Source organism: Tamandua tetradactyla, chromosome 1, assembly GCF_023851605.1.
Source record: "Tamandua tetradactyla isolate mTamTet1 chromosome 1, mTamTet1.pri, whole genome shotgun sequence".
NCBI lineage: Eukaryota > Metazoa > Chordata > Mammalia > Pilosa > Myrmecophagidae > Tamandua > Tamandua tetradactyla.
The window spans coordinates 20,089,135-20,116,142 of record NC_135327.1 but is presented as its reverse complement, the minus strand read 5'-3'; the positions used below and the strand labels follow the sequence as shown (position 1 = coordinate 20,116,142).

Sequence of the window (27,008 nt, the reverse complement as noted above, 5' to 3'; positions counted from 1 at the left end):
CTTTATTGAAGGATGTTGAAGAACAACCTGAAGAATTGGAGAGACGCGTTTATGTTCCAGAAGAGAAGAGTGGCCAACATATCAGCTCTCCATACACTAGTCCATAAAGCCAAGGCAAGTCCAGTGTCATCTGAAAAATGCACCCTGAGCTGGAGGGGGGGAGAAGGGGTATTTTGGAACTTTCTGCTCAGTTTTGCTATAAATCTAAAACTGCTCTAAAAAAGTCATTTTTTTAAATGCACCCTGACAAGCTGATTCCAAAGTTTGCTTGGAAAAGTAAGGTATAAGAGCAGCCAAGAAGTTTTTGAAACAGAGAAATAGGAAGTGCTTGCATATACCAAAATGTATTGCAGAGCTACAGTAACTCGAAAAGTGCAGTGTTGGTACAGGATGCAGTAGAGAGTTTAGTGACATGGAAATGAGCCCAGAAATTGTGCATCAACAGTGTTTCTAAGATACAGGGGAAAAGATGGTACCATACCATGGCCTATGGATAGCTGTTTAGCAAAGTAAATTAGAGCCCTACCTCCCACCACGCACAAAAATAAATTCCAGATGCATTAAAGCATTTGTATACATCTATATTTCATGTATATGCTTATATATATGTATATACATACACATACACAGATATTAAAGGGTATATGTGTATGTATACAAATATAATATGTAATATATATAATAATATGTAATATTATACAAACATAATATGTAGGTATATATATATTATAAAATCAGTAGAACAGAATAGAGTAGATTTCTATTGACTTGGAACTGGGGATGTCCTTCCTGAAGCTATGAAGGAAAAAATGGATTTGACTAACGTTTTACGTTTAACGTTTTTAAAAAATCAGGTAAACAAAGGACACTTTAAACAAAGTTAAAAGACAAAAGACTGGAAAAAATTCTTGCAGCACATATAACAGCGGAGGATTGAGATTTGGGGGAAGTGGGGTATCCGTGGATTTGCTTTTCTTCAGCCTTGTTATAGTTTGGCTTTTTAATAATAATAACAGTAATAAATATGGTTCACATAAAGACTACTGAAATAATGCTAGGCGACGTGTGCATGGCTCCTGGGCCCTCTGATTGCTGGGAGGGGAGCAGGGGTACAGGGGCCTGGGATGATCTTGTGGAACCCTTTGGGGGGCAGGCCTTGCAGCCGGTTGCTGCCGGGTCCCGGGGGCTGCTGTGGAGACCTGGCAGCCCTTAGGCCAGAGGTCAGAGGGGCAGGTGCTGCCCACCTGGCCAGCCCTCCTGGGAGACAAGTACACTTCTGATTAATCTACCCTCCTAAAGCCCAGTGGGACCCTCACAAGCATCTCCACCTCCCTGCAGGCTCCAGCCCCTGTGCCTAGTCCAGCTTGCCTGGCTCTGCTCTGCCCTGGGATCTGCTCAGGGCAGCGCCACCCTTCCCCAGGGGCCTGGGCTTCCCCTCGCCTGTCTGGGACTGGAGGTTGACAGTGAGCTCAGAAATCCTTCACCCAGCACCTGCTGTTGTGTAGCTCTCCTGTGCTGAGAGCTTTGTTGATGTTAGTTCTCCAGGTGGAGGGAGCGTTAACAGAGAATTGCACCAAGAGCCACAGTAGATACTGACACATCTCTAGCACATCTATAAACTCTCAAGTTTATAGGTACTAGAACAGGTGGGACTTAGCTGTGACATCATGCAGGTGAAATATGAGTTAGCCAAAGCTGAAGGAACAGAAACTTTTACACTTGAAACAACTGAGGTCCAGAGAGGGTGTGTGCCCTGCCTAATGTCACACAGCAAATTGTTCGAATGATGTAAAACTCTGTGGCGGGTAGGATGAGTCTTCTCACCTTCCACCTCACCTGATGCTCTTAGCAGCCATAATTCCATCCCTATGGCACAGATGGGGAAGTCAAGGCCTGGAGAGGACCGGGTCTTGCCCGAAGTCCCAATAGGTCAGGGGCAGAGTTTGACTTGAAGCCAGGGAGGTGTCTCAGGAACAGGGGTCAGATTGCCTGGCTTTAAATCCTGGCTCTGTCATTTGCTGGCTGCATCCGCTCTGGCAAGTCACTTTGTCATGCGGAGCCTTCATTTTCTCCACCTGTGAAATGGGCACGGGTGGGCCTTCTAGCATGTGCTCGGCAATTTCTAACTGTGACCTGGACGTCAAACATCTAGCCCACCTGCACTCTTCGGATGCAAAGACACAGACTTCGGCTGGGGAATGAACAATAAACTTCAATCTCTCTCGGGGTGGGGGGAGTCTAGTTAGACTGGTCTCGGGGTGGGGCCACAGAGCCGTGGACGCGCACGCGGTACAGGCAGGTGAAGCGTGGGTTCCCCCAGTTACTGGAGATCTTCACCTTGACAGCGCCAAAAGGCCGAGCAGGACGGTTCTGGAAGAGAAAGTCATAGATGTGGGGGACAGGTCATGCCTTGGCCCTCACTCTGCCTGGCCAGAGGGTTTGGGGAAATGGAAGGGGATCCTCCCATTTCACAGGTGGGAAAACTGAGGCCCGAGAGGGGAATGGCCTATCCTAAGACCACACAGCAAGTGAGTGCTTGGGGCCTGGGATAGAGGGTGCTGGGGTCTGAGGGATCCCAGCCTCAGGGCCCTGCTATGTATGTGCTGGGGAGCCTGGGCAAGCCGCTGGCCCTCTCTGGGCCTCAGTTTCTCCCACTGTAAGATGGGAAAGGTGATATCTGCTTTTCAGGGCTTCTGCATAAAACAAAGATCTTGGGGCTAGATGATTTAGCAGTCCTGGGCACATAGCAGATGCATTATGAGTGCAGCCCCAATCCCCCAGCTCTCGAGAGGGGATGGACCTGTGTTTAGTCCACTCTCTGCTCAGCACAGGATGGGGGTAGTGGAACTTGGCCTGCATGATCTCACTGGATGCTTCCAACCTCCCAGGAAATTACAGAAGGGCAAACAGGCATAAAGAGGAAGGGAATGGCCCAAGATCACACAATATTTATGTTTGGGCTGGGATTGGAGCCAGCAGTCAGGGCAGCTTCCTGGAAGGGGTGGCACTCAAGCCAAACTTTGTAGACCTTCCCAGCTAACTTCCACTTATCCCTCTGTCAGGCACATCCAGGAGGCCTCCCCTGACCTCCTTGACTCCAAATCTAAATCCAGGAGGCCTCCCCTGACCTCCCCTGACTCAATCAGGCTGTCAGCCTGATTCCTGAGTCTGGACACTGACCCCACTGAGTCTCCACATTGTTCCAGCAGCAGCCCCTCTACTCCTGGCTCTGTCCCCAGCTCCCTCTCTCCCAGGCCTCAGTTTCCCCACCTGTCACTAGAGTTGCATAGGTGCTAATTATGGGTCCTCACAGTATCGAGGCTCTAAATTTGGAGCCACCAGTAACCACCCCTGTGGGCCCCTCCTGCTCAACTGCTGTCCTTGGGAGGGAATGCAGCAAAAGGGCTCCTGGGAAAATCAGGAAAAATGGAGGGTTGCTGGTCCTGCTCTTGGTCCTGGTGGTGGCTCTCTCTCTGAGCCTCAGTTTCCTCACCTGTTAAGTGGGTCAGTAATCATTGTACCCCTCCCAGGGCTGTTGGGGGTCGAAGCGAGGTCCCCCGGGTAAAATCCTACATGCAGTGCACATTCAGTAGGTGCTCAATATGGGCAGTTTTGCTCAGGTACCTGGAGTGAGAACATCTGAATGGTGTTTTCTGGCTGAAACTGAAATGCCCCCAGGAAGACCTCCTCCCTGGGGTAGCCTTCCATGCCCTGCAGAAAAAGAACCAAGGAGAAGATGTCAGAGGTAGGCAGGGTCTTCAGGAGTCTCCTCTCTCCAGCTGAGACTTGTACACCTCCAAGGATGGGGAGCTCCCTACCTCTTTCACCATGGTTCCATTGCAGCACAGAGCAATGGATAGGAAAGAGCACTCGACTGGGAGTCAGAAGGCTGAGGGTCTCTTTCTAACTCTGCCACTGACTTGAGAGATTTGGTTGTTTCCCTGACCTTCTCTGGGCCTCAGTTACCTTATTAGTGAAATGAAAGTTCAATGGTCTGTGAAGACTCTTTTGGCTCTGACAAGCTTGGGTCCAAATGGAATAGCCATTCATCTCCTATCACTGGAGGCTGAGATCCGAACCCCACCCTGGCCATTCCCAGGCTTACTGAAGCTTCATTCAGCCCCTCTGGCCTGCACGGGCCGGGCACACCCTGTCGCAGTGCCTGCAGCACCACTGGGAGGATGTGCCTCTACTTAGACGCTGCTCTTTGCCGGGGCATGCTCACATAGACCACGAAGTCCTTGGGGGCCGTGTCCAGGCTGCCTGACAGCGAGATGGTCTTGGGGATGTGCTGCAGCGTAACGTTGGACAGGAAGACCTTCTGGGCCAGACGGATGGTCACCTGGCCGCGGTCACCCGCAAAGGCCCAGCAGTTGCCTGGTGTCACGTTGGGCTGGAAGAGGCAGGTGCAGTGGGGGCCACGCTGAGTGGGTGAGGGGCTTGTACGTCCCAACCAGGCTCACCTAGACCTCCCCAGCCCTCCTGGGTGAGCCAGGTCCTTCCTGTCTACAAAGCTTGGCTTGAGTGCCACCCCTTCCAGGGAGCTGCCCTGACTGCCTGGGGCAGGGATGACCCTTCCCTCCAGCCCAGTGCAGTGAGGATAGGGCGTCTGCTCAGGGCCTCCCAGCCTCAAGCCTTTCCCCTGACCCGTTTGTATGCTCCTTCACACATTTGTGTATTGCTCATTCATTCATTTTTTCCCTTCCATCACTCTTTACATGATTTTACAGCCACCCTAGGATACAGGCACCACAATCATTCATATTTTCTGGATGAGGAAACTGAAAAACAGAGAAGGGAAGTGACTTGTTCAGGGCCAGCCAGACCTGGAATTATAACCCAGGCAATTTGACTTCAGAGCTTCTTATTGATGCCATAATCTCCTGCCTTGAAAAGGGAAACTGGAGGCCCAGAGAGAAAGAACTTTGGCCGAAATTACACAGCAAGGATATTCATTCAGCAGGTTCTGAGTGTCCTGGAGACAGAGTGGGGGTGGTTCTCTGCTGGAACAGTAGGTGCTAGTATGAGGGTGCAGGGGGATGGGTCAGGGGAGGCCTCCTGGATTTGCCTGACAGGGAGAGTGGGAGTTAGCTGGGAAGGTGAGGCAGGGAAGGGTATTCCAAGCCAAGGGAATGGCATGCATAAGGCCCAGTGGTGAGTTGGCCCTGATCATGTGGAGAACTGGAGGGAGCCTGGTCAGGAGACAGGGCCAAGGTGCAGAGTCTTTGCTGGGCTGGCTCTCACCTCCGCTCCAAACCTGGCTGCAGCCAGCACTTTTTGACCCTGGGCTGGCTGCTCCCTGGTCTGGGTCTGCCCACCACCCATTCCCTGGCCACCCTGCTCGGCTGTGGCCCTCTGTTCCCTCCGCCTGCCGTGCCCTTGTCCCTCCTCTCTGTCTGATGAACCCATGCTCAGCCATGGCCTCCTCTACCAGGAAGTCTCCTGGTCCCTGCCAGGCAAGGCCATTGCCCAGCACCTGAGTGTCATCATCTTGGAGCTCACTGAAGGCAAGGCCCATGGACTAGTCATGCATGGCTTTGGCATCGCCCAGGATGAGCTGCTCAGCTGGTGCCTGCTGAATGAGGGTACTTGTTCTGGGACCAGGCAGACCCTTTCTCCTCTCTGGGCCTCAGATTCCTCATCTGTGAGGCAGGATTCGAGATGGTGAAGGCTCAGTTTTGTATCCAGTGTCCAGTTTTGTGGCCACAGGCAAGTGACTTGGGCCTGTCGAGACCATTCTCCTCTGTAAGCTGCGACTCTCAAGGGCCCACGCCCAGGGTGGTCCTGAGGATTCCCTGACCCTCAAGTGTCGGGGGTTGGGTGGTGGGGACCCTCCAGTGTTAAAGCAGGTTGTCCCTGCCTGTCTCTGCCTTCTGCTTCTGCCCCAGCCCCACTAGGGGCCTCTACCCTCTGTTCCCGCCCCTGCCCCTGCCCACTGAGCCTGGCTGGCCCTTGCCCCTACCTTCTCCCTGCCCCCAACTCTGTCAACTGTCCCCTCCCCTCTGCCCCCTGCTCCTACCCCTACCTGACCTTAGGTCCCTGTCCCCTGACAGCCACTCCCAACCCCTGCTTCCATTACTCTCCCTGTTCCCTGTCCCTGCCCACTGCCCCCTACCCTTGCCTCCCACCACCACCCCTGCCTCGAGGATCACGTCCGGAGGCTGTGCATAGTTCCACAGTCGGATCCAGTTCCAGTAGGAGCGAGCCTTGTCATGGTTGTATGTGGGTGACGTGTGTTCAAAGTCGATGGTGGCCCCTGCATGGGAGGTGGGGGAGGGGGGTCTCAGCCAAGCAACTCGAGCTCCAGCCCACTGCCCTGATTTCTGTCTGGTGGAAGGAGACCTCACTGATCAGTTGCTCGTGTGTGTCAGGTGAGCACCTTGGATGGGTCATTGGCCCTCTCTGACCCTCAGTGTTCTCTGGGAAATGGAAATAACATGATAATGACAATAGTAGCGTAGTAGCATCCCCTTCATAGGGCTGTGGTGCTGCTGAAGGGAGTTAATGCACCAAAATACTTTTCAGCAGTGCCAGGCACAGAGTCAGTGCTCACCATATGTTAGCCTCTCCTCCTTCTGGTTGTTCCCATTTTACAGAGGAGGAAACCCCCATCCTGAGGGATTAAGGTCACTCAGGGGTTGGGGCTTGTGCCAGTTTGAAACTATGATGTGCCCTAGAAAAGCCATGGTTTAGTCCTGATCCAGTCTTGTAGGGGCAGCCATTTCTTTTCATCCCGATTCAATCCTGTAACTTGGAAACTTTTGATTAGATTATCCCCACAGAGATGTGGTGCAGCCAATTGTGGGTGTGGCCTTTTGATTAGATGGAGGTGTGACTGCCCATTCAAGGTGGGTCTTGATTAGTTTACTGGAGTCCTTTAAAAGAGAGGACATTTTGGAGAGAGTCAGAGCTACAGAAATGACAGAGCTGACAGAAACTTCAGAGCACAGCCGACACAGATGTCGACACTTGGAGAACAGAAACAGATGTTTGGAGATGCTTGGAGCCCGGCAGAGTAACACAGCCCAGGAGCAAAGGACCATCGGCTGTCAGCCACGTGACTACCCAGCTGACAGAGGTGTTCCTGACCCTTCGACCCTTCCTGAATTAAGTTATTTTTTCCTGGATGCCTTAGTTTGGACATTTTTATAGGCTTAGAACTGTAAACGTGTAACTTATTAAATCCCCCTTTCTAAAAGCCATTCCAGTTCTGGTATATCTCAATCTGGCAGCTTGCTAGCTAAAACAGGAATGATACCCTCTGACCCCACATCTCACCATTTCCCTTCCCGAGCCAAGCCTCAGGGTGCCCATGTCATCTGTGTTGCCTGGGGAGGGCTCTGAGGGGAGTCACCATGGCTGGGTCAACCCGCCCGCCCCCCAGCCCCTCTTGCTCCAGCCCTCCAGACATCTCAGGACTTCTTTCGCATCTGTTCCCTCCGTAAGAATGCTTATCCCTCCTCATCCACCAGGTCTCAACCCCAAGGCCCCCGCACTGGGGGACCTCCCTCTGCCCAGGCCCCCTCTGTCGCAGCCGCCTGCTTTATTTTTCCCAAAGCACCGATTTCCAACCATACCCGTGCTTCTGAGGGCTGCGTCCCCCAGCCCCGAGGGCCAGGCGGGCTCTGCCCCGCTCCCCGCTGTATCCTGCAGCCGGCTGGGTTTGGAGAGTGGGTGAGCGGGCAGGGGCGGGCGGAGGGGCCAGGGCTGGGCCAGGGGGCCGGGGGATGGGCACTGCCTTGGCCCCCACCCGTCCCCCAACCATTAGAGAAAACAGAAAATCATAGCAAGAAAACCAGATGGGGGGCAGAGGTGAGCTCTGAGGGTGAACTTCCCGAGCGGAGGGTGTGCATGACCAGGGCTGAAACCCACCCTCTGAAGAGTTTCTGAGGAAACTCGAGGTGGACAGACAGGGGTGCTGAAGGTGGGGGTTGGCACTCACCTATTGATTTCAGGGCAAAGTCCGGCTTTTCGATGTAATCTCCTTGTATCATCCTCATTATTTTCTGGGCCATTTTTTGCTGAGAAGGTAGAAAACAAGGCGGGGCACAAGTGTGCTCCTGCCGATCCCAATGCGCATGCGACCGCCCCCCGCCCCCCCCCCCCCCCCCCCCGCTTTCTCCCCCCACCCCCCCAGCCTTGCAGGCGCCCGGGGCTGGGCCACCAACCGCAACTGCGCAGAGCCCCTGCCCGCGGCTCACACGAGGGGGCCCAGGGAGGTGAAGGGCCCGGCCGCTGGAGCCAGACCGACCTTTACTGCTGTGCAGCCTCGGGCAAGTTACTGCCTCGCTCTGAGTCTTGGTTTTCTTGTCTGTAAAATAGGGACAATAGCATCCACCTCCCAGGGCTCAGAGCGGGAATTATAAAGCCCCTACTGTGTGTTGGGACTGTTCTCAGAGTCACATATGTTCACTCCTGTCCCCTTAGAGCAACCCTAGGAGGTAGGCTCTATCATTCTATCCTATTCCACCCCATTGTAAAGATGAGCATGCTGAGGCAGGAAGTGGTAACTCATCCAAGGTCTCACAGCTGGCAAGAGGCAGAGTCAGGCAGTTGGTTTCCAGAGTTCAGGCTCTTAGCTCTTCTTCCAGAGAAAACTGCAAGCCCCCAGCACAGTGCCTGTCCACCGTGGGCACTCAGTAAATGCCAGCCGTTCTGTTTATTAGATTCTTTGCAGCATGGCAGGTTGTACTTTCCAAAGTGGCCACAACAGTATGTTCCTCCACGTTTTTCTTTCCATGTTGCTTCGACCTTCTTCTCCTTGACAGCTGGGGTCTGAGTTCCTTCTCCTTCAATCTGGACAGGCATGGGACTGTGGGGCAATGATGCTGGGTGATCTTGGGACTAAGTCATGAAAGATGACTCAGCCCTGCCTGGTTCTCTTGAATTCTCTCTGGAGCCCAGCTGCTGTGCTGTGAGGGAGTCCAGGCCACACCGAGAGTCCCATGTAGGTGATCTGGCCAACAGCCTTCACCGAGTTCCCAGCACCTGCCTCCAGACACGTGAGTGAAGACACCTCCAGAGCTAATGATCACCGACACTTCTGGGCTGAGGCCCCAGGTATCACAGAGCAGAGTTAAACCAACTCTTCTGCTCCCCATCTGAATTCCTGACCCCACAGCATGCCTGAGCATAATTGAATGGTTCTTTTACACCACTCAGTTTTGGGGTGGATGTTATGTAGGAAAGGCAACTACTAGAACAACAGCTAGGTTGCTGCAGGTCAGCGATTGTGAGTCTATTTTGTTGATATGGAAACCAAGGCTCAGAGAGGTTGATGACTTGTCTGAGGTTGCACAGCCATAGTCTTTGCCTTGTTTGCTGGGAAAATCTCACTTATTCCTCCTTAAAACCGGTCCACTAACTCCTGATGGAGCCTACCCTCTCTCTGGCCCAAGACTGGGTGGGGGCTTCTCCTCTGGGATCCACAGATGAGGGGCAGGGACTGGATCTAGTCTTTCCCTGATTCTTGGTTCCCCCAGCACAAAGCTTAGCACAGGAGGTGCTTAAAAAATGCATATTTATTAGGGTATGCCTTTGGACTCCAAAGCCAGCAAGCATTTAATTGGTTTTTACCATCTGATAGGTATGATTTTAAGAATTGACATAAATTACATTTAATCCTTAACAACCTCTTTTTCTATATGAGGAAACTGAGGCACAAAGACGTTAAGTAAATTGGCCAAAGTCTCATAGTCTATAGGTGGTAGAGATGAGATTCAAACCCAGGCAGCCTGGCTCGCGATCCAGTGCTTATAAACACTGTGCTTCCAGTCCTTTCACTTCAGCTGCCCCTTGCAAGACCCCCCCACCTGCCGGCCTCTGCCCACCTTCCTCGTGAAGAGGCACCTACAAAGTGTAGGGGTGACTTTGTCAGAGTGACTGATACGCCCTCCTCTCCTAGGCCTGTCTGATCAGCCCCTGACAGGTGCTGAAGGGCCAGTGGCAACCTGGGATTTTGAAACAATAAAATGTAAAGGGGAGTTTTAGAAAATTTTGCTGAATTTTGCTCAGTGGAATCCCCCTTTGTGAACTCCTTTAAAAACAGTTTCTAGGTAGAGATGGTGGATTAAATACATCATTTTTTTTTTTTTACTTCAAATAAGTTGCCTTTAATGGAATGTTGACAAGATAACTTAGAATTAAGGAGCAACTTTTTTTTACCCTAACAACTTGGAATAATGTTTTTAACATTTTTTTGTTGTGAAATATAGCATAGGTACAAGAAAGGAATGCATTTCAAATACATTTTAACAGGTATTTATAGAACAGAATTCAACTTTTAGTATGGGTTATAGTTTCACAATTTCAGGTTTTTCCTTCTAGCTGCTTCAAGACACTGGAGACTAAAAAGAAATATCAATATGATGATTCAGAAATCCAACTTATTTGTTAAATCATAACTTCTCTGTTATAACTCCTCCTCCTTTGATCCTCTCCCAATCTTTAGGGATAGTTGGGTTGTGCCTGTTTTAACTCTATAAATGTTGAAAAGGGGTGTTGACAGTATAGGGTGGGGGATGGAACTGGTTGATGTTCTTGGTGAGACTGGGTTTCAGGATTTACCTGCTGGCCTAAGAATCATCTGAAGTTTTAGGTTTCTGAAAAGTAAACTTAGTTCGTGCAACTTTTATAGAATTTCGGATAAAGCCTTGAATGTTCTTTATGGTTAATAGGAATTATGTTGGTTGAGGGTTGGGAAACTGTGGTGATTAGCAATATCTAGCTGAGGCTTGCTTAAGTGTAGCCTCCAGAATAGCTTCTCGATTATTTTGAAGTCTCTTTGCCACGGATACCTTATTTTGCTATATTTCTTTTCCCGCTTTTGGTAAGGAAAGCATTGTCCATTCCATGGTGCCAGGGCCAGGCTCATTTCTGGGAGTCATATCCCATATTGTCAGGCAGACTCACCCCGACATCATGTACCATGTAGGTTGGAGGGTAATGATTTTTTTTTTTATTAATTAACGGAAAAAAAGAAATTAACCCAACATTTAGAAATCATACCATTCTACATATGCAATCAGTAATTTTAACATCATCACATAGATGCATGATCATCGTTTCTTAGTACATTTGCATCGGTTTAGAAGAACTAGCAACACAACCGAAAAAGATATAGAAGGTTAATATAGAGAAAAAAATAAAAGTAATAATAGTAAAAACAAAACAAAACAAAACAAAAACCTATAGCTCGGATGCAGCTTCATTCAGTGTTTTAACATGATTACTTTACAATTAGGTATTATTGTGCTGTCCATTTTTGAGTTTTTGTATCTAGTCCTGTTGCACAGTCTGTATCCCTTCAGCTTCAATTACCCATTATCTTACCCTGTTTCTAACTCCTGCTGGACTCTGTTACCACTGACATATTCCAAGTTTATTCTCGAATGTCGAGTCACATCATTGGGACCATACAGTATAAACACATCATTTTGTTTTGCTCTCTCCTAACAGTCCACTGAAATTATAGCAAAGAGACTTAAAACTGGTTTAACCGGGAATTTTTATATATAATAACATATATATATATTGCTACAGTGAAGAAAAAAAACAATAAACCACTACAGAATTGTAAAACAAGATTCATCAACGGTGGCACCATTGGCACCTCATTGTGGGGGATTGTCCTATGCATTGTAGGGTGCTGAGCAGCGTCCCTGGCTGCTGCCCCCAGAGGCGAGTGGCATCCCCCAACACAGTTGTGACAACCACGAATCCCTCCAGACATTGCCAAATGTCCCCTGGAAGGCACCATCACCCTTGGTTGGTAACCACTGGTTTAGAAGAACTGAGAAAGCTGAATCCTAAGCAGGCAATCCTCAAAAGGCTCAGAATTGGTGGCCCCAGTGCCTCTGGAATTGGGGTGCAGGAGAACTGGATGAAAGCCATTTAAGAAGTAGGAACACCCACCCTGCCACCTCAAGACACTTTCACCGCCACCCTCCTCCCCTGAAAAGCCAGGTGACTGCTCTCATTTCCTAAAGAAGACTGGATGTTTATTCTCCAGAGAGGATGAAAAACAGAGGGCCACTGTAGGCGCAGGTGAAGATTTCTTAATAAGACACCAAAAGTGCTGACCATAAAAGAAAAGACGGATGCATTAGCCTCAATTAAAACAGGAACTTCTGTTCATCACTGAAAGTGGAAAGGCACACTGCAGACTGAGAGAAAGTAGTCAACAAAGGATGTGTATCCAGAATATGTATGAACTCCTTCAAACCAATAAGAAAAAGACAACCTGGATTTTTAAAAAACAGGCCAATAGAGTAAAAAATCCAGATAGTCCATAAATATATGAATACATGAAAAGATAGTCAATAGTACTAAAAATCAAGGCAATGCAGATTAAAACCTCAATGAGATAACTTGTTGCCTCATTGAAATTAAATGAAATGAATGGCTGAAATTAAAGGGCTGATAATACCAAGTGTTGATGAGGATGTGGGACAACTGGAATTTGCATACACTTGGTGGAAGTTAAACGGGAAAACCATTTGGCAGCATCCAGTAAAATGAATGTAATTATACCACATAATCTAGCAATTCCACTCCTAGATATATACCCGAGAGAAGTAAGTATATATAGTCACAAAATGACAAAAGAATGATTACAGCAGTTTTATTCATTCAGAGTCCCAACTTATAAACAGGCCAAACATCCATCATCTGTAGAATGTATAAATAATGGTATAGCCATACATTAGAATGCTATTCAGCCTTAAAAAGGGGGGGATAATTACTGATATACACAACAACATGAGTGAATCTCACAGTCACTATTCTCAGTGAAAGAAAACTGACATAAAAAGAACATACCGTAGGATTCCATTTTTATGGAAAGGATGGGCAATATAGATGAAATATTGGAGAACTTCACCATAGAATTAGAATATATGAAAAACAATCCCGAGTGGATTCTAGAACTAAATAATGCTATATTTGAAATGAGGAACTAATGAATGCATTTAACAGTACATTGGACAGAGCAGAATATAGGTTTACTAGTGAACCCGAAGAGAAGTCAGTAGAAAATATCAGAACTTAAGAACATAGGAAAAAAGAATGAAAAAAATCCCAAACAAACCAGATAATAGTGTAGGAGTCTTGCAGAGCACACTCAAAAGGTTTGAACATGCATGAAATTGGAGTCCCAGAAGGAAAAGAGAGAGATAATATGGGAAGCAGCAGCTATTTTAAGAGTTAATAGCTGAGAATTTTCCAATACTATTGAAAGACACCAATGCACAGATTCACTAAGCTCAGCAAACTCCCAAGCAGGTTAAATAGAGGTCACGCGAGACAAAATGACCTATCTTACAAGCTTCCGGGGATAAAACACAGACCCCAAAGAAGTAAGAGTGGCATTAGACTTCTCAACTATAACAGTAGAAACTGGAATACTTTCTTTAGAATTATAAATAATTAAATTATTAGAACTGTGTGTTGGTTAGATTCAGTTGTCAACTTGGCCAGGTGAGCATACCTAGTCTTGTTGCTGCGGACATAAGCCAATGGTACGTGAACCTCATCTGTTGCTAATTACATCTGCAGTCAGCTGGGAGGCGTATCTGCTGCAATGAGTGACGTTTGACTTAATTGGCTGGTGCTTAAATGAGAGAGCGCAATGTTGCACAGCCAAGCAGCTTGGCATTCCTCATCTCAGCACTAGCAGCTCAGCCCAGGCCTTTGGAGATGCAGAAAGAAGTTACCCCGAGGAAAGTTGTTGGAACCCAGGGGACTGGAGAGAAGACCAGCAGAGACCATCCTGTGCCTTCCACATAAGAAAGAACCTCAGTGGAAAGTCAGCTGCCTTTCCTCTGAAGAACCAACAAAATAAATCTCTGGTGTGTTGCATTCCGGCAGCTAGCAAACTATAACAAGCTGTTATCTCTTAAAACATTTTTTTCCCCAGGAAATTATTGAGAAATGTGCTCTAGCACAATGAGGGGAAAAACCACAAAGACGATTTGGGAATACAGGAAACAGACTATCAAACTAAGGGAGAAATTAACTTGTCCGGAGGCCGAAGGGCAGCACCTCACCTCATCTGACATGGCCTCCACTTCCTGGAGCTTGGCAATGAGCTGGTTCATGTGTCCTCGGAGGTCCTGGATTTCCCCAGTGTGGTGCCGCACCTTCTCCTGGTAGATCCTTCCCAAGAAGGAGTGAAACATGGACCGACTGATTTGCGAGGCTGCTATTGTCACCCTCAACTTCTCTCTTTGCTAGTCAGCCCTCAAAGAACTAGTTTCACATTCTATCACTCCCTTGAGTCATCCCTGGACCACCCAGAAGATTGGTTCTTATCTTCCAAAGCATTATTCATTACTCATGCACTCCCTCCCACCTGAAATATCCTTAAATATCATTCCTTCCAGATATTCCTGAGCATTTTACCTGCAATTAAGGATGCTGCCAAAAGATGAGTGTCTTGGTTAACATTTCTCCTCAGCCATCCTTTGCTGAGCATTGACTAAGGAACAGGAACTATTCAAGGAACTTTACACCTTCCTTTGTGCCCAGAATTACCCAGAGCAAGGTGGGTATTGTGCTCCGTTTCATAAATGAGGAGTCTAAAGCTCAGAGAGGTGAAGTTAATTGCATAAGATCAGCCGGTTAGAAAGTGTGGGAGCTCAGATTTGAACTCAGGCTGGTCTGACTGCAGAACCCCATCTTAGCCAATACATTCCAGATCTTGGCTCTGGCTCTAGTTTTTGAGTGATAATAGGACTACTCAGCAGACTCCTCTTACCTCAAGCTCTGTAGTGGACCATTTATGCTGTCATCCTGTTGGGGTGTTGAGGAAATCAATGGATCTTCTTCAGAGAGGTTAATGTAGGCCCAACAGAGCCTCATCCATCCATCCACCAAAAACCATAACTCCATCCAAAACCCATCAATCAGTCCATGTCTTCCCTTCTACTTTCCCATCCATCCACCCACCTACTATCCGTCCAAATTCCAGTTTATCCTCCTTTTTATCCAACCTCTCATCCATTCCCTCTCCCTCATCCAGCCACCCTTCCCCATCCATCTAGCCACGCTTCCCCATCCATTCACCAATCCACCCTCAAACCATCCACCCTCTTATCCATCCATCCACCCATCCTTCCTTCCTTCTATCCTTTTTGCCTCCACTCATACTCCCATCTGGCCATCCAGTCATCCAAAATTGCTTAGTGAAAACCCTTATGCCTCGCTCTGAGCTGGACATTGCTGGGATGAATCAGATCTGGCTCCTGCCTCCAAGGAGCTATGAGTCCAGAAAACCGCCTTCATGATTACAGAAAATTATGGGAGAAGAAAGAGGAATGCAGCTGTATTTGCTTGGGTTCTTCTAGAGGGGGTGACGTTTTAGCTGGATCTTGAAGTATGTGAAGGAGTTCATTAGGTAAAGAGGAGTAAAGGGAGGGACAGGTTTCTCAGATGCCCTTTCCCTATAAAAAATCCCTGAGATTTTTTTTCAGTCCTTAGACAGGGAGCTCTAACTATTGATTTCTTCCTTCTTCCTCTCCAGAAACCACAAAGCAAATGGTCTCATCTCATTTGAGCAGAAGAACAAACTTCCTTGAACAGAGATAGTAATGTGTTCCCTGTCCTTACCGTCCCACTTTAGGTCATGGAGAGACGGATCTTTCCTCTGGGGTGATTGACAGGGGAGGCACCCTGGAGGAGGTACTATTACATCTGACCCTTGGAAGTCAGGTTTTGGCAGGGGGATGGGTTTTGAGTGGATGGCATGACAAAGGCAGAGGTTTGGAGCTGAGATGAGCAGGAACTGATTCGGGACTAAATGTGGTGAGACTGAGGGGAACCATGGAGGTGACCTTGACTGGAAAGGGTGGGGTCAGTCAATGGTGGGGCCTGAAGTGGGACACGCACTCACCTGCCAGACTTCCATTTTCGACGGTAAGTGCATAGAAAGTACCCAGAATCCTGAAAGGCAATGAGAGTGAACCATTTAACATGGAAGGCTTAGAGTGTAGACTCTGGAGTTAAAACATCTGGGTTTAAAACACAGCTTTCCCATTTACTCACCTTGAGCAACTTTGGGAGAAGTCATTTAATTTCTCTATATCTCAGTTTCCTCCTCTATAAAATGGGTAATATCCACTTTATGATCAAATAAGATCATGCATGGACAGTGCCTCACTTAAACCAGTCAGTGCCACCTCCTCCTACTCTATCCCAACACTACTGGGGTTCGCCCGTGAGGTGAAAAAGGGGGATGGCTTCCCTTGCATTTTTTGGCCTCTGTAGTATCCGAAATTCTCTACCATTCAAGTCACTATTTAAAAGCCTTTAAACTTATTTGTTGTCCATGATAAACACATTCAACAAACTAGGAATGAAGGGAACTTCTTCAACTGATAAAGACCATCTATGAAAAACCAGTAGATAGCATCATATTTAATGGTGAAAGATTGATTATTTCCCCTTAAGACTAGAACAAGACAAGGACGTCTGCTCTTGTCATTTCTGTTTAACATTGTTCTGAAGGTTCTAGACAGTTCATTAGATAAGAAAAGAAATAAAAGGCATCCCGATCGGACGGGAAGGAATGAACTGTATGTAGAATCTTAAGTACGTGGAATCTCAGTATGCAGAATCTTAGGATATCTAAGACTGGGTGTGTCTTGCTCAGTGTCAGAAATAAAAAATGAGGTTAGCAAGGTTGCAGAATACAAGATCAATATATAAAAATCAATTGTATTTCTATCCACTAGCAACAAAGAACCTGAAAATGAAATTTAAAAAAGAATCCCACTTACAATAGCATAAAAAGAATAAAATACTTAGGAATAAATTTAACAAAAGAAGTGCAAAATTTGTACTCTGAAGACTACAAAACACCATCAAAAGACATTAAAGAAAACATGGAGATATCCATCAATAATGGGAAGACATCCCATGTCGCATGGATTAGAAGACAATATTATTTACACGGCAAGACTCTCCAAGTTGACCTACAGCTTCAGTGCAATCCCTGTCAAAATCTCAATGGATTCTTTGTAGAAACTGACAAGCTGATCCTAAATTTCATATGTAAATGTAAAGAGACCTGTAATAGCCAAAACAATGTTAAAAATAAGAACAAAGCTGGAGGACTCACACTTTCCGGTTTCAACACGTCCTACAAAACTGTAGTAATTGAGACTGTGTGGTAGTGGCGTAAGGACAGACACGGTTCACGGAACAGAACCGAAAGTCTAGAATTCCATCCTCACATGGTAGGTCAACAGATTTTTTTCTTCTTCTTCACAAAGGCCATTTATGAGGTGACAAATTTACAATTCTAAGGCCATGAAAATGTCCCAAGGTGATGCCTCGACTCTGAAGAAAGGCCACCAGCATCTGGGACGTCTGTCAGCTGGGAAGGCACGTGGCTGGCGACTGCTTGTCCTTGCTCCAGGTTCCGTTGCCTTCAGCTTCTGATGCCAGTGGCCTGCTGTCCTGCGGGTGTTCTCTTAGTGTCTCTGTGATCTTTCTCTCTCTAAGCGTCTGTGGGTCCTCTCCTGGCTTCTCCATGGCAAACTCGGGATTTCATCTCTCAGCTTGTTCTCTCTCCAGGTTCTGGCTCTTTCAGTTTCTGTGGGTCCTTGCTTCGCATCTCCCAGGCATTTCATCTGAACTTCTCTAAACTCTCTTTGCTCTCTTAAAGGACTCCAGTAATTGGATCAAGACCCACCTTGAATGGGCGGGTCCACATCTCCATGGAAACAATTTAATTGAAAGGTCCCACCCATAACAGGTCTGCCCCCCCAAGAATGGTTTAGAAGAACATGGCTTTTCTGGGGTACATTACAGTTTCATACCAGCATACCAAGTAATTTTTAAAAATTCCAAGCAGCATATTCTCAAAGAGAATATAAACTAGACACATCATAGTCAAACTGACAAAAATCAAAGAAATAGACAGTCTTGAAGGCAGCAAAGGGAAATGCTTCATAATGGACAAGTATTTTTCAAAAAGATGAATAGCTGACTTTTTTATAGGAGTCCTTAGGCCCAGAAGACAGCAGAGTGACATATTCAAGCTGTTGGAGAAACAGTTAGCAAAGAATTGTGTGTTCAGAATAATTAACCATCAAGGGTAAAAAAATGAAATTTGAATATTCCCATATAAACAAATTGAGAATTTTTTTAAACATAAGTTCCTTATGTGAAATAAAAAAGTTATTCAAGCTAAAATGAAAATATTTTAAATAACAACTGGAATCCAAAACGTTCTGTCAAATTTGGATTAAGAAGACAGCAACATAAATCCTTAATTACAAGACTCTGCCAATTAGTTTAAAGTACAAAGTCGAAATTTGTATGAAAATAGTGATGAAAAGCAGGGGGAATGGAATTAAAAATCAATACAGTTTCAGTATAATATTGAATATTAATTAGTTTAAATCTGAGCTGGGTTAAAATTTGATATTAATTTTAAACCCAAAGTAAACCACTAACAAAATAACTTAAAATAAATGTAATATAAAAAATAACTATAGTCAACAATCTTAGAAATTTGGAACATATTTTGTATTGCTTTTATTCGTGTATCTATAGTCTATCATTATGAAATCATCAGTTTTCATTTTCATAATTTTCTAAGGAACAAGCTAGTAATTATTTTGTTTTTATTGTGATCATTATCATAGTATTAACATCAAGATCTCGGGTAAGGAAGGAAGACCATTTAATTTATTTCTTGCTTTAGAGAAAGTTTTTGATATCTTTTCACATCCTACTCAGGCACAATTTGAAATCACAAGAGTATGATTTTAGTTTCAAAGTGTGGAAATATATACATTTTACTCATGTGTAGTCATGATTTTTTTTTTAATTCATGATGTTTTGTTCATGAAATTTGTAAGATCGCCCCATGGTTCTACAGAAATATTCAAGACTCCAGGCAGGACAATACTACGTAACAAAGAAATTATAGTATTAGAATTGGAAAGGAAAAAAGTCCTCCATTTCTCAGAGATGAAACAATTGCCAGCCCCTCCAAAGAAATCAAGAGAGTCTATTGGCAAAGTCTTTGGAATTAATGAGAGGACTTAGAATGATCGCTGCAATAGGTTAATATACAATTATCCTGTATTTTTATATAATTTGTCAGATAAAATGTACTATATATAAGATACATTTTTCATTGCCATCCCCAAAATTCTATAAATGGAGGTTTTGAAGAATATTCAATATTTAGACAATCATTATGTGAATCACAACAAATAGTAACTAAAAAATCGGAGGCATACCACAATAAATTAATGGAAGACATGTTATTGAACTGGTTCAAGGCATTTCTAAGACATTTTCAACATCATTTTAGGAAACCTGAAAAGTTGCTCCTGCAAATGCTGGGAAAGAGCAGAATACTCATTAAACAAGCTACCTGGGGACATCACGAGAAGGAAGAGAAAGCATGCAGGAAGCAGAGGGAGGAGTCCACAAGAGCATGGGAAGGTGAGTGGAAGGAGAAGCCTGAGAGACGATGGACCTCTAGTTGTTAGCGTGCAGACGTGTCTTCACAGAGCTTCATAAGACACGTCAGGAGAGAAGACGAGTCCGTCCTGTCATGCGTACGCCGCACCCCCTGCTCTCTGACCCTTCTCCTGCCTGGTCTCTCCTGCTATGGATGGAGTGGACCTGTGGGTGGTGAATACAGAATCCGAAGTCCACACTGACCCTCAGCCAGTCACCTCCTCCCAGGAGGGTCAGTGGGGGATGCCCATGCACCCTCCCCGTCTTTGTACACATGTGTCTCCCACATGCAAACCAGGCCCCGGGCTCCTGGGTGAAAACGCAGCCCTCTGCCTGCTACTCGAGCCGGAATATTCATCTTCCAGGAGAGATGTTCCCGTTATATTCGTGGGTTCATAAAACCCCACTGGAGGTGGGGCAGCCTCTGTGTTCATTCAGAGTGAGGCTGACAGCACCTACCATCCTCGACAGCTGCAGCCCAGGGTCCCTGGAGGGGTTGACTTGCAGTCAGCAGCCGTGGGGCAGATCAAGACTCTTGTGTGGGATGTTTCCAGGGGATAGTCCCCGTTGGGGGCAGCCGGGCTGGCGCGATCCCTGTCGCAGGGCCTGTGCTGGCTGGGCCACCCCTCACCCCACCACGGTCCCTGGGCACCTCCGTCCTGCGGGTAGCCCCAGCTGAGCCGAAAATCCTGTGCCAGAGACGCCGAGGGTGGGCAGGGAGGGTGGTATGCTCCTGGCTCCCATTACGAAGATCACCCGCCATGCCAGAGATTTTAGAGGTCAAAGACTTGCGTACAACAGTTCCAAATAACCAAAAGACCCCTGGATGACCTTGGCCGTTGTGGGAGATGGGCCTCCACAGCTGAGTAGACCCTTCAGTCCCGGCGGGTGTGGATGGTTCTCCCCGCATGGCTGGTGAGAGCGAGAGCCACGGTCAATAGACAACTCAGTGGGGTAAAGAGTAGTCTCTTCAACACATGATGCTGAGGAACTGGATATCCATGTGCAAAAGAAAGAAGCTGGGCCCCTAAATCAACCACACCCAAAAATTAACTCTGAACAGATCAAAGACCTAAATATCAGAGCCAAAAATATAAACACTCAGAAGAAAACACAGGAGTAAATGTTCAGGAGCTGGAGTTAGGCGACAGTTTCTTAGATAGGGCACTGAGAATACAAGCAACAAAAGAAAACACGGATAAATTGAACTTCATCAAAATTAAAAATTTTTGTGTCCAAAGGACGCCATCAAGAAAGTGAAAAGATCATGCACAGAATGAGAAAAAATGTTTACAAATCATATTCCTAACAAGGAACTGGTGTTAAGACTGTAAAAAGGACTCTCACAAGTCAAGAATAAAAAGACAACCCAATTTAAAAAATGAAGAAAGGACTTGAATAGACGTTTCTCCAGAGAGGAAATACAAGTGGCAAATAAGTACATGAAAAGATGCTCAGCATCATTAGTCATCAGGGAAATGCAAATCAAAACCACAAAGAAATACCACTTCATACCCACTGGGATGGCTGTAATCGAAAAAGACAGATAATAACAAGTGCTGACGAGGCTGTGGAGAAATTGCAACCTTCATGCATTGCTGGTGGGAATGTAAAAACGGTGCAGCTACTACAGAAAAGTTTGACAGTTTCCATATAATTAAATATAGTTACCATGTGATGCAGCAATTCTACCCTAGGTATACATTCAAGAAAATTGAAAGCATATGTACATAGTGGCGTTATTAATAATAACCAAGAAGTGAAACAACCCAAATACCCATTAAATGATGAGTGGATAAACAAATATGGTCTATCTATACAAGGAATATTTCCAACGTAAAAAGGAATGAAGTGCTACGACATGGTTGAACTTTGAAACACTATAGGACGTGGAAGAGACCAGACAGAAAAGCCCACGTATTGCTTATCATTTTAATGAATTGTCCAGAATCGGCTTATCCATAGAGACAGAAAGTAGATTAGTGGTTGGTTAGGGTTTGAGGGGGAGGGATCAGGAATGGCTGCCAGGGGCTGGTGGTGAAAATATTCTGGAATTCGAGAGTGGTGAGGAATGTACAACCTTGTGACTGTACAATCACCACCAAATTGTACACTTTAAAAGGGTGAACTTTAGGGTATAGGAATTTCAGCAAAGCTGCAAAATTTCCTGGGGCTCACTACTCATTACCCTATGCAGAGCTGATTCTCCCTGTCTTAGCCCTGGTCTCCCACCCCACCCTGCCCCAAGATCAGGATGGCTCAATAGAGGGAAAAGGAGACTCCTTTGCTCGAGAAAGCAAAGCTGTGAGGTAGGAGGCAGTGATAGTGGCTGGAAAGAGGCCACAGATACCCAGAAGGAGGGAGTAATAATTATTATAACATAGTTTGGGAGAGCTATACAGTTTTAAAGCACTTTTTAAGGTTTCAACTTTTTTTCTTGGTCTTCCTCTCATTTAATCCTCCCAGCAATACCCGTTAGACAGATGGGGAAACTGAGGTTTATAGAGGGGCAGGGTCTTGCCCAGTGTCACATAGCTAGTCAGTGCCCGAGCCCTTGCTCTTGCCCACCCCAATTTGGCTGGTGCGCAGGGGTACCAAGACCTGAGCCGGCAGGGACCTGGGGACACACCAAACCCACAGAGGACCAGAATGCCTGTCTTCTCCATCATCATCTGGAAAAACAGCTTGAATCTGGAAGGCAGAGAAGCAGTTGTCAAGGAAAGGCAGGGCTTTGTACAGACTATCACGTCCTGGTCTGGCCCTCACTCCTTTCCCTGTCCCTGCCCTGAAGGTCACATTCCTTTCTGGGCAGTGATGCCCTCTCCAAGATGCTGAGCACCTTCCGTGGTTCCCCAGTGTCCCAGAGGAGAGAAAGCTCACACTGGGGCATTTCGGGCCATCAGAGATGAACTCTCAGAGTTCATCCACCTCTTCCTCACCCCCTTTCTCCATCCACGTACTGTCTCTCTCCCTTCTTCTCTCCCCAGTGAGCTCATCCTTCAGGGTTTGGCTCAAATGTCCCTTCCTCCTAAGACTTCCCGAGTCAGCACTCTCAGCTGTGAGCTTTGGTGTTCCTTTCCCACCTGACTGGGTGGGGGCCATGGCTGGGATGAGTAGGCATTCAGGAAACATTTAAAATTTAAGCTTTAAGTGAATGAATGACATGGCTAGCTTCGCAGGAATTCAGAGGGATTGAAATGGGCAGGAGGTGTAAACACAGGAGATGGCGCTGGCCTTGCAGGCCAGAAGACCAGCGTGTGCAGAGGTATGGAGTTGGGAGTGGGAATGGACCCTTGCCTTGCTGGCCCAGTGGGTCCACAAACAGAGGCAGAATGAGGGCAGGTTGGGGGGGGTAGGATCTCAGAGGGCAGCAGGCTGAGGAGCTGGAGCAATGGGGAGCCACAGTAGGTTCTGGGGTGAGAGGGTCTGATGAAAGTCATGTATGGGATAACCCATCTAGCCTGAGGACCAAAGGGGAGGTTCAAAGCAGTGAGGGGTTGCCTTGGTCTCCAGCTGTCTGTTCTCACACACATACACACCTGCCCCTGCCTACCTGCATGTGTTGAATGGAACTTGTTGGGTCCAAGTCCTCAGGGTGCAGGCCAGGGAGGTGATCCAAGCTGCAGAGGAGTCAAGAGAGCAGTGAGTAGGTGCACCCTCAGCCTCGCACCCACTAGGAGGTTCACTGATTCCCCTGGGGCTGGAGGAAGGCCCTGGAGCTGGGAGACCCTCCCACTTCGCTGCTCAAGTCCAGGACAGCCCCGTGCTCTGCTGATGGGTAAGGCCAGCTTGGAGTGAGCACAGGTCCCATAGGTGAGCAGTTCTTGCAGCTGCCAATCAATAGACATATAATAATGACTCAGAGCACAAAAAGGCTGGGGTGTGCTAAAACCCACTCCCCTAGATACTGAAAACTTCTCAAGGGCAGGGTCCTTGTCTGGTTCATTGCCCAGCATGGGGCCAGACAAAAAGTAGCAGTTCATGGAAGTAGTTAAAATGGAAATTTTTAGGTTGTAAATATGTTACTAGAATAAAAACTTGGAAAAAACTGTAGAACTCTACAACATAAACAGTGGGCTCTAATGTAAATTGTGGACTACAATTAATAGCATGGTTACAATATTATTGTTTCATTAATTGTGACAAAAATGTAAAATATTAATAATAGGGAAACCAGTACATGCGAAGGGGGTGTAGGGGAACTCTGTTCTTTCTGTGTGATTTTTCTGTAAACCTGTAACTTCTATAATTAAAAAAGTAGAGGTGCAGGGATATTTGTTAAAAAAAATGGATGGATGGAAGGGGGATTGGATGTATGTATTAATGGGAGTGGATGGATGGATGGATGGATGGATGGATGGATGGATGGATGGATGGGTGGGTGGATGGATGGATGGATGGACGGGAGGAGATGGATGGATGGATGCATGGATGGATGGATGGATGGATGAGAGAATGGAAGCCTAGCTAACTTGGAAGATGTATGAATAGGTGGATGGATGAGGGGATGGGAGAATGAGAAGATGGAAGAATGAGAGGGTGGATGGATAGATGAATGGATGGATGGAGGGAGAAATGAATGGCTATCATAACATAGATAAGTGGGTAAGTGCACACATGGTTGGACAAATGATTGAATGGATGAATAAGTGAATGGGTGGGCAGATGAACATAAAAATGGGAGACCTATCTTTAGGGTATGGTCATAACCATGTCCTTGAAGTGAGGGTAAATTGCATCAAACCTTTCCCATGTCTTCACCTTTGCCACCTGACCCACTGTAGGGCAGGTCTGACAATGAGCTCCTTCTCTAAATAGCAACTCTTTCTCTTTGCAACCTCTGAAGGGAATCTGGCTGGAATGATACCTCCAATGAAGAGACTTCCAGAGCTCAACTCTCCCTACCACCTCTGCAGCCCTGATGCTGGACCCTCTCCCCCGGCCACGTGGATGGCTAAGACAGCTCTTCAGTACATACGTACATGTACATCCGAGCATGCAGTGAATCAGGACTGGGGCATTGACAGAAGACAGGAAGTTTTCAGGATCTGCAGAGAGCAGAAGAACCATCACGTCACTGCACTGGGGGTCGTAACGCCTGCAGAGACCTGGGAGCAGCCCAGAACTTGGTGCGGGCGTCCATACACCTCTGCCACTGTGCTGGGTGACCCTGGATTGTGCCCTGGCCACTTCTGAGCCTCAGCCCCTCAGCCGCCCATGCAGAGTCACCCCAGGCTCCCCTCTGCCCTGCTGGCTCACTTGTGTTCGGCGAGGACTCCTCTGCCATCCTGCAGTAGTTCCGGCCTCGAGGGACCCTGGGGATGGCAAAATCCACAGTCACTCTCTACCATATAGAAGGAAAGTTAGGGTCAGTGGGTGTGAGTTGGTGTCCCCCCATTTCAGATGGAGAAGCTGAGTTACAGAGAGATTTGCCCAAGACCACCAGCCAGTGGTGGTCAGGAATAGACTTAGGCCAGGCTGTCCCCCAGTACAGGTCTCATTTGAGGAAAGGACACAGTGCTGTGTCAGCCATCAGGAGTTGTCACCAAAAGCCAGCCCTCCCCCTTGTTGGTAGAAACCCAATATGGTTCTCTTGTCCACTCCTACCCCCTGTGATTTTAGAGAATCCTGACTGGTCTATGTCCAGCATGGTATGCTTAATCTCCTGTCTGCGATTGGTTGAAGGATGAAGGAAGTCTGCAGGGGTAGCTGTTGGGTAGGGAGGTGGGCTCAGGGATATGTAACTTGGGGAGATGCTTTCCTTACTGCTGAAAATGAGTCCCAAGGAAGCAATGTCCACTCTTCTCCCACCCTCTCCAGGCATGTTCCTGGCGATGCCTGGAACTGAGGTCGCCGTCTTGCAACCATGAGAGTGAGGAGCAGAAAGGGATGGCTGGGAGCTGGGCGTTGTGTGGCACTGAAAACCCACACAATTAATGCACTCCATAGCCGTGGGACCTCTGGGTGTGTGTGATAAATTTTCTTCATTTCTTAAGGCAGTGGTCTCCAAACATTTTTCGTTATACCTCCAAAGTGTCTATGTTTATTTATTAAGAAATTATATATATGCTCTGTGCTGGTTTGAAATGATGTGTGCCCCCTAGAGAAGCCATGTTTAAATCCTAATCCCATTTTGTAAAGGCAGCCGTTTCTTCTAATCCCTATTCAGCATTGTATGTTTGAAACTGTAACTAGATCATCTCCCTGGAGACGTGATGTAATCGAGAGTGGTTGATAAACTAGATTAGGTGACGACATGTCTCCACCCATTCAGGTGGGTCTTGATTAGTTTCTGGAGTCCTATAAAAGAGGAAACATTTTGGAGATAAGAGATTTGGAGAGAGCAGAGAATGCTGCAGCACCATGAAGCAGAGAGTCCACGAGCCAGTGATCTTTGGAAATGAAGAAGGAAAACTCCTCCTGGGGAGCTTCATGAAACAGGAAACCAGGAGAAGAAACTAGCAGATGACGCCATGTTCATCATGTGCCCTTCCAGATGAGAGAGGAACCCTGACTGTGTTCACCATGTGCCTTCAAACTTGAGAGAGAAACCCTGAACTTCGTCGTGCTTCTTAAACCAAGGTATTTTTCCCTGGATGCCTTAGATTGGACATTTCTATAGACTTAATTGGGACATTTTCTCGGCCTTAGAACTGTAAACTAGCAACTTATTAAATTCCCTTTTAAAAGCCATTCCATTTCTGGTATATTGCATTCTGGTAGCTAGTAAACTAGAACATGCCCCAATGGGCTAATATATTACTTACCTTTCCCAAATGTATAGATTTATTTAATCATTCCCAAGGAATATAAATTAAAAGAAATTAAAATATAAATACATTAAAATATAAAAAGAAATTAAAATATAAATTAAAAATTGTATGTACAAGGAGTCCTAGTAATTTCTCCCCTCACCCCCGTGGGTTTTCTGGCATGCCCCTTGGGATGCACCCCGCTTTGGGGGCTCAGGGGTAGGTGTGACTTTGAGTTGGAATTTCTGCCACCTGTACCTGGAGGCCTCCTGACAGGCACAGAAGGTGGAAATACTCATTTCCTTGTTTAATGTCTGTCGCCCTCACTGGCCTGTGAGCTCTGGGAGGGCAGGGAGCCCAGCTGCCTCATGCGACACTGTGCTTCCAGCACTGAGCAGTGCCTGGTAAACAGTAGGCGCTCCAAACACAGGTGCTGCAAGGACGATTGCTCGGCCACTTCCTAGCGGGAGACTTTGGGAAAGCCACCTCTGACATCAGGAGCCACATCTGTAAATGCTGGTGCTAATGCCCGCTCAGCAGCTTACAAACTGTAAAGAGCTGGGCAAAGGGAGGGCCTGCTGTGCTCACCTTCGGGTCCTGTGGACCAGGTCCTCAGGCAGGGTCCCCGGGTCTCCCCGGCTCCTTGTAGACCGTGGCATGGGTGCCCTTCTCTGGGAACAGGGGGCAGCGGGAGCAGCTCTCGGGGCGTTGGCGAGGAGAAAGTGACTCCAGCTGCTGCTGCCTGTGGCTGTCCCCTGGAAGGTGCCATGTGGAACC

The 27,008-nt window shown here is 46.9% G+C and overlaps 1 protein-coding gene across 5 annotated transcripts; it reads right to left on the bottom strand.

Moving 5' to 3' along the window:
• Window positions 1-27,008, bottom strand: SUN5 (Sad1 and UNC84 domain containing 5). Of its 5 annotated transcripts, none has more exons than XM_077111357.1 (15): window positions 26,820-27,008; window positions 24,739-24,794; window positions 24,462-24,527; window positions 23,033-23,099; window positions 22,097-22,170; window positions 15,890-15,939; window positions 14,756-14,790; window positions 14,046-14,154; window positions 7,943-8,021; window positions 6,141-6,256; window positions 4,226-4,393; window positions 3,625-3,711; window positions 2,158-2,370; window positions 1,837-2,075; window positions 1-149 (listed from the first exon to the last, which is right to left on the bottom strand). In XM_077111357.1, exons 1-13 carry the CDS (start codon window positions 26,888-26,890, stop codon window positions 2,239-2,241), a joined length of 1,110 nt encoding a protein of 369 aa, XP_076967472.1. In that variant the 5' UTR covers window positions 26,891-27,008; the 3' UTR covers window positions 1-149; window positions 1,837-2,075; window positions 2,158-2,238. The 5 variants fall into 5 exon arrangements, with proteins under 5 accessions (XP_076967472.1, XP_076967479.1, XP_076967460.1 ...); XM_077111364.1 differs by having other exon boundaries at window positions 1-130; XM_077111345.1 differs by lacking the exon at window positions 1,837-2,075 and having other exon boundaries at window positions 1-130.

Bases quoted from the DNA above. Each gene is read 5' to 3' on its own strand.
- SUN5 (XM_077111357.1), bottom strand. From the start codon at position 26,890: ATGCCACGGTCTACAAGGAGCCGGGGAGACCCGGGGACCCTGCCTGAG. The intron at 14,791-15,889 runs GTGAGTGCGTGT...ACACCCCAACAG, and splicing joins CGAAAATGGAAGTCTGGCAG to GATGACAGCATAAATGGTCC. The intron at 3,712-4,225 runs GTGAGCATGCCC...CTTTTTCTGCAG, and splicing joins CCAAGGACTTCGTGGTCTAT to GGCATGGAAGGCTACCCCAG.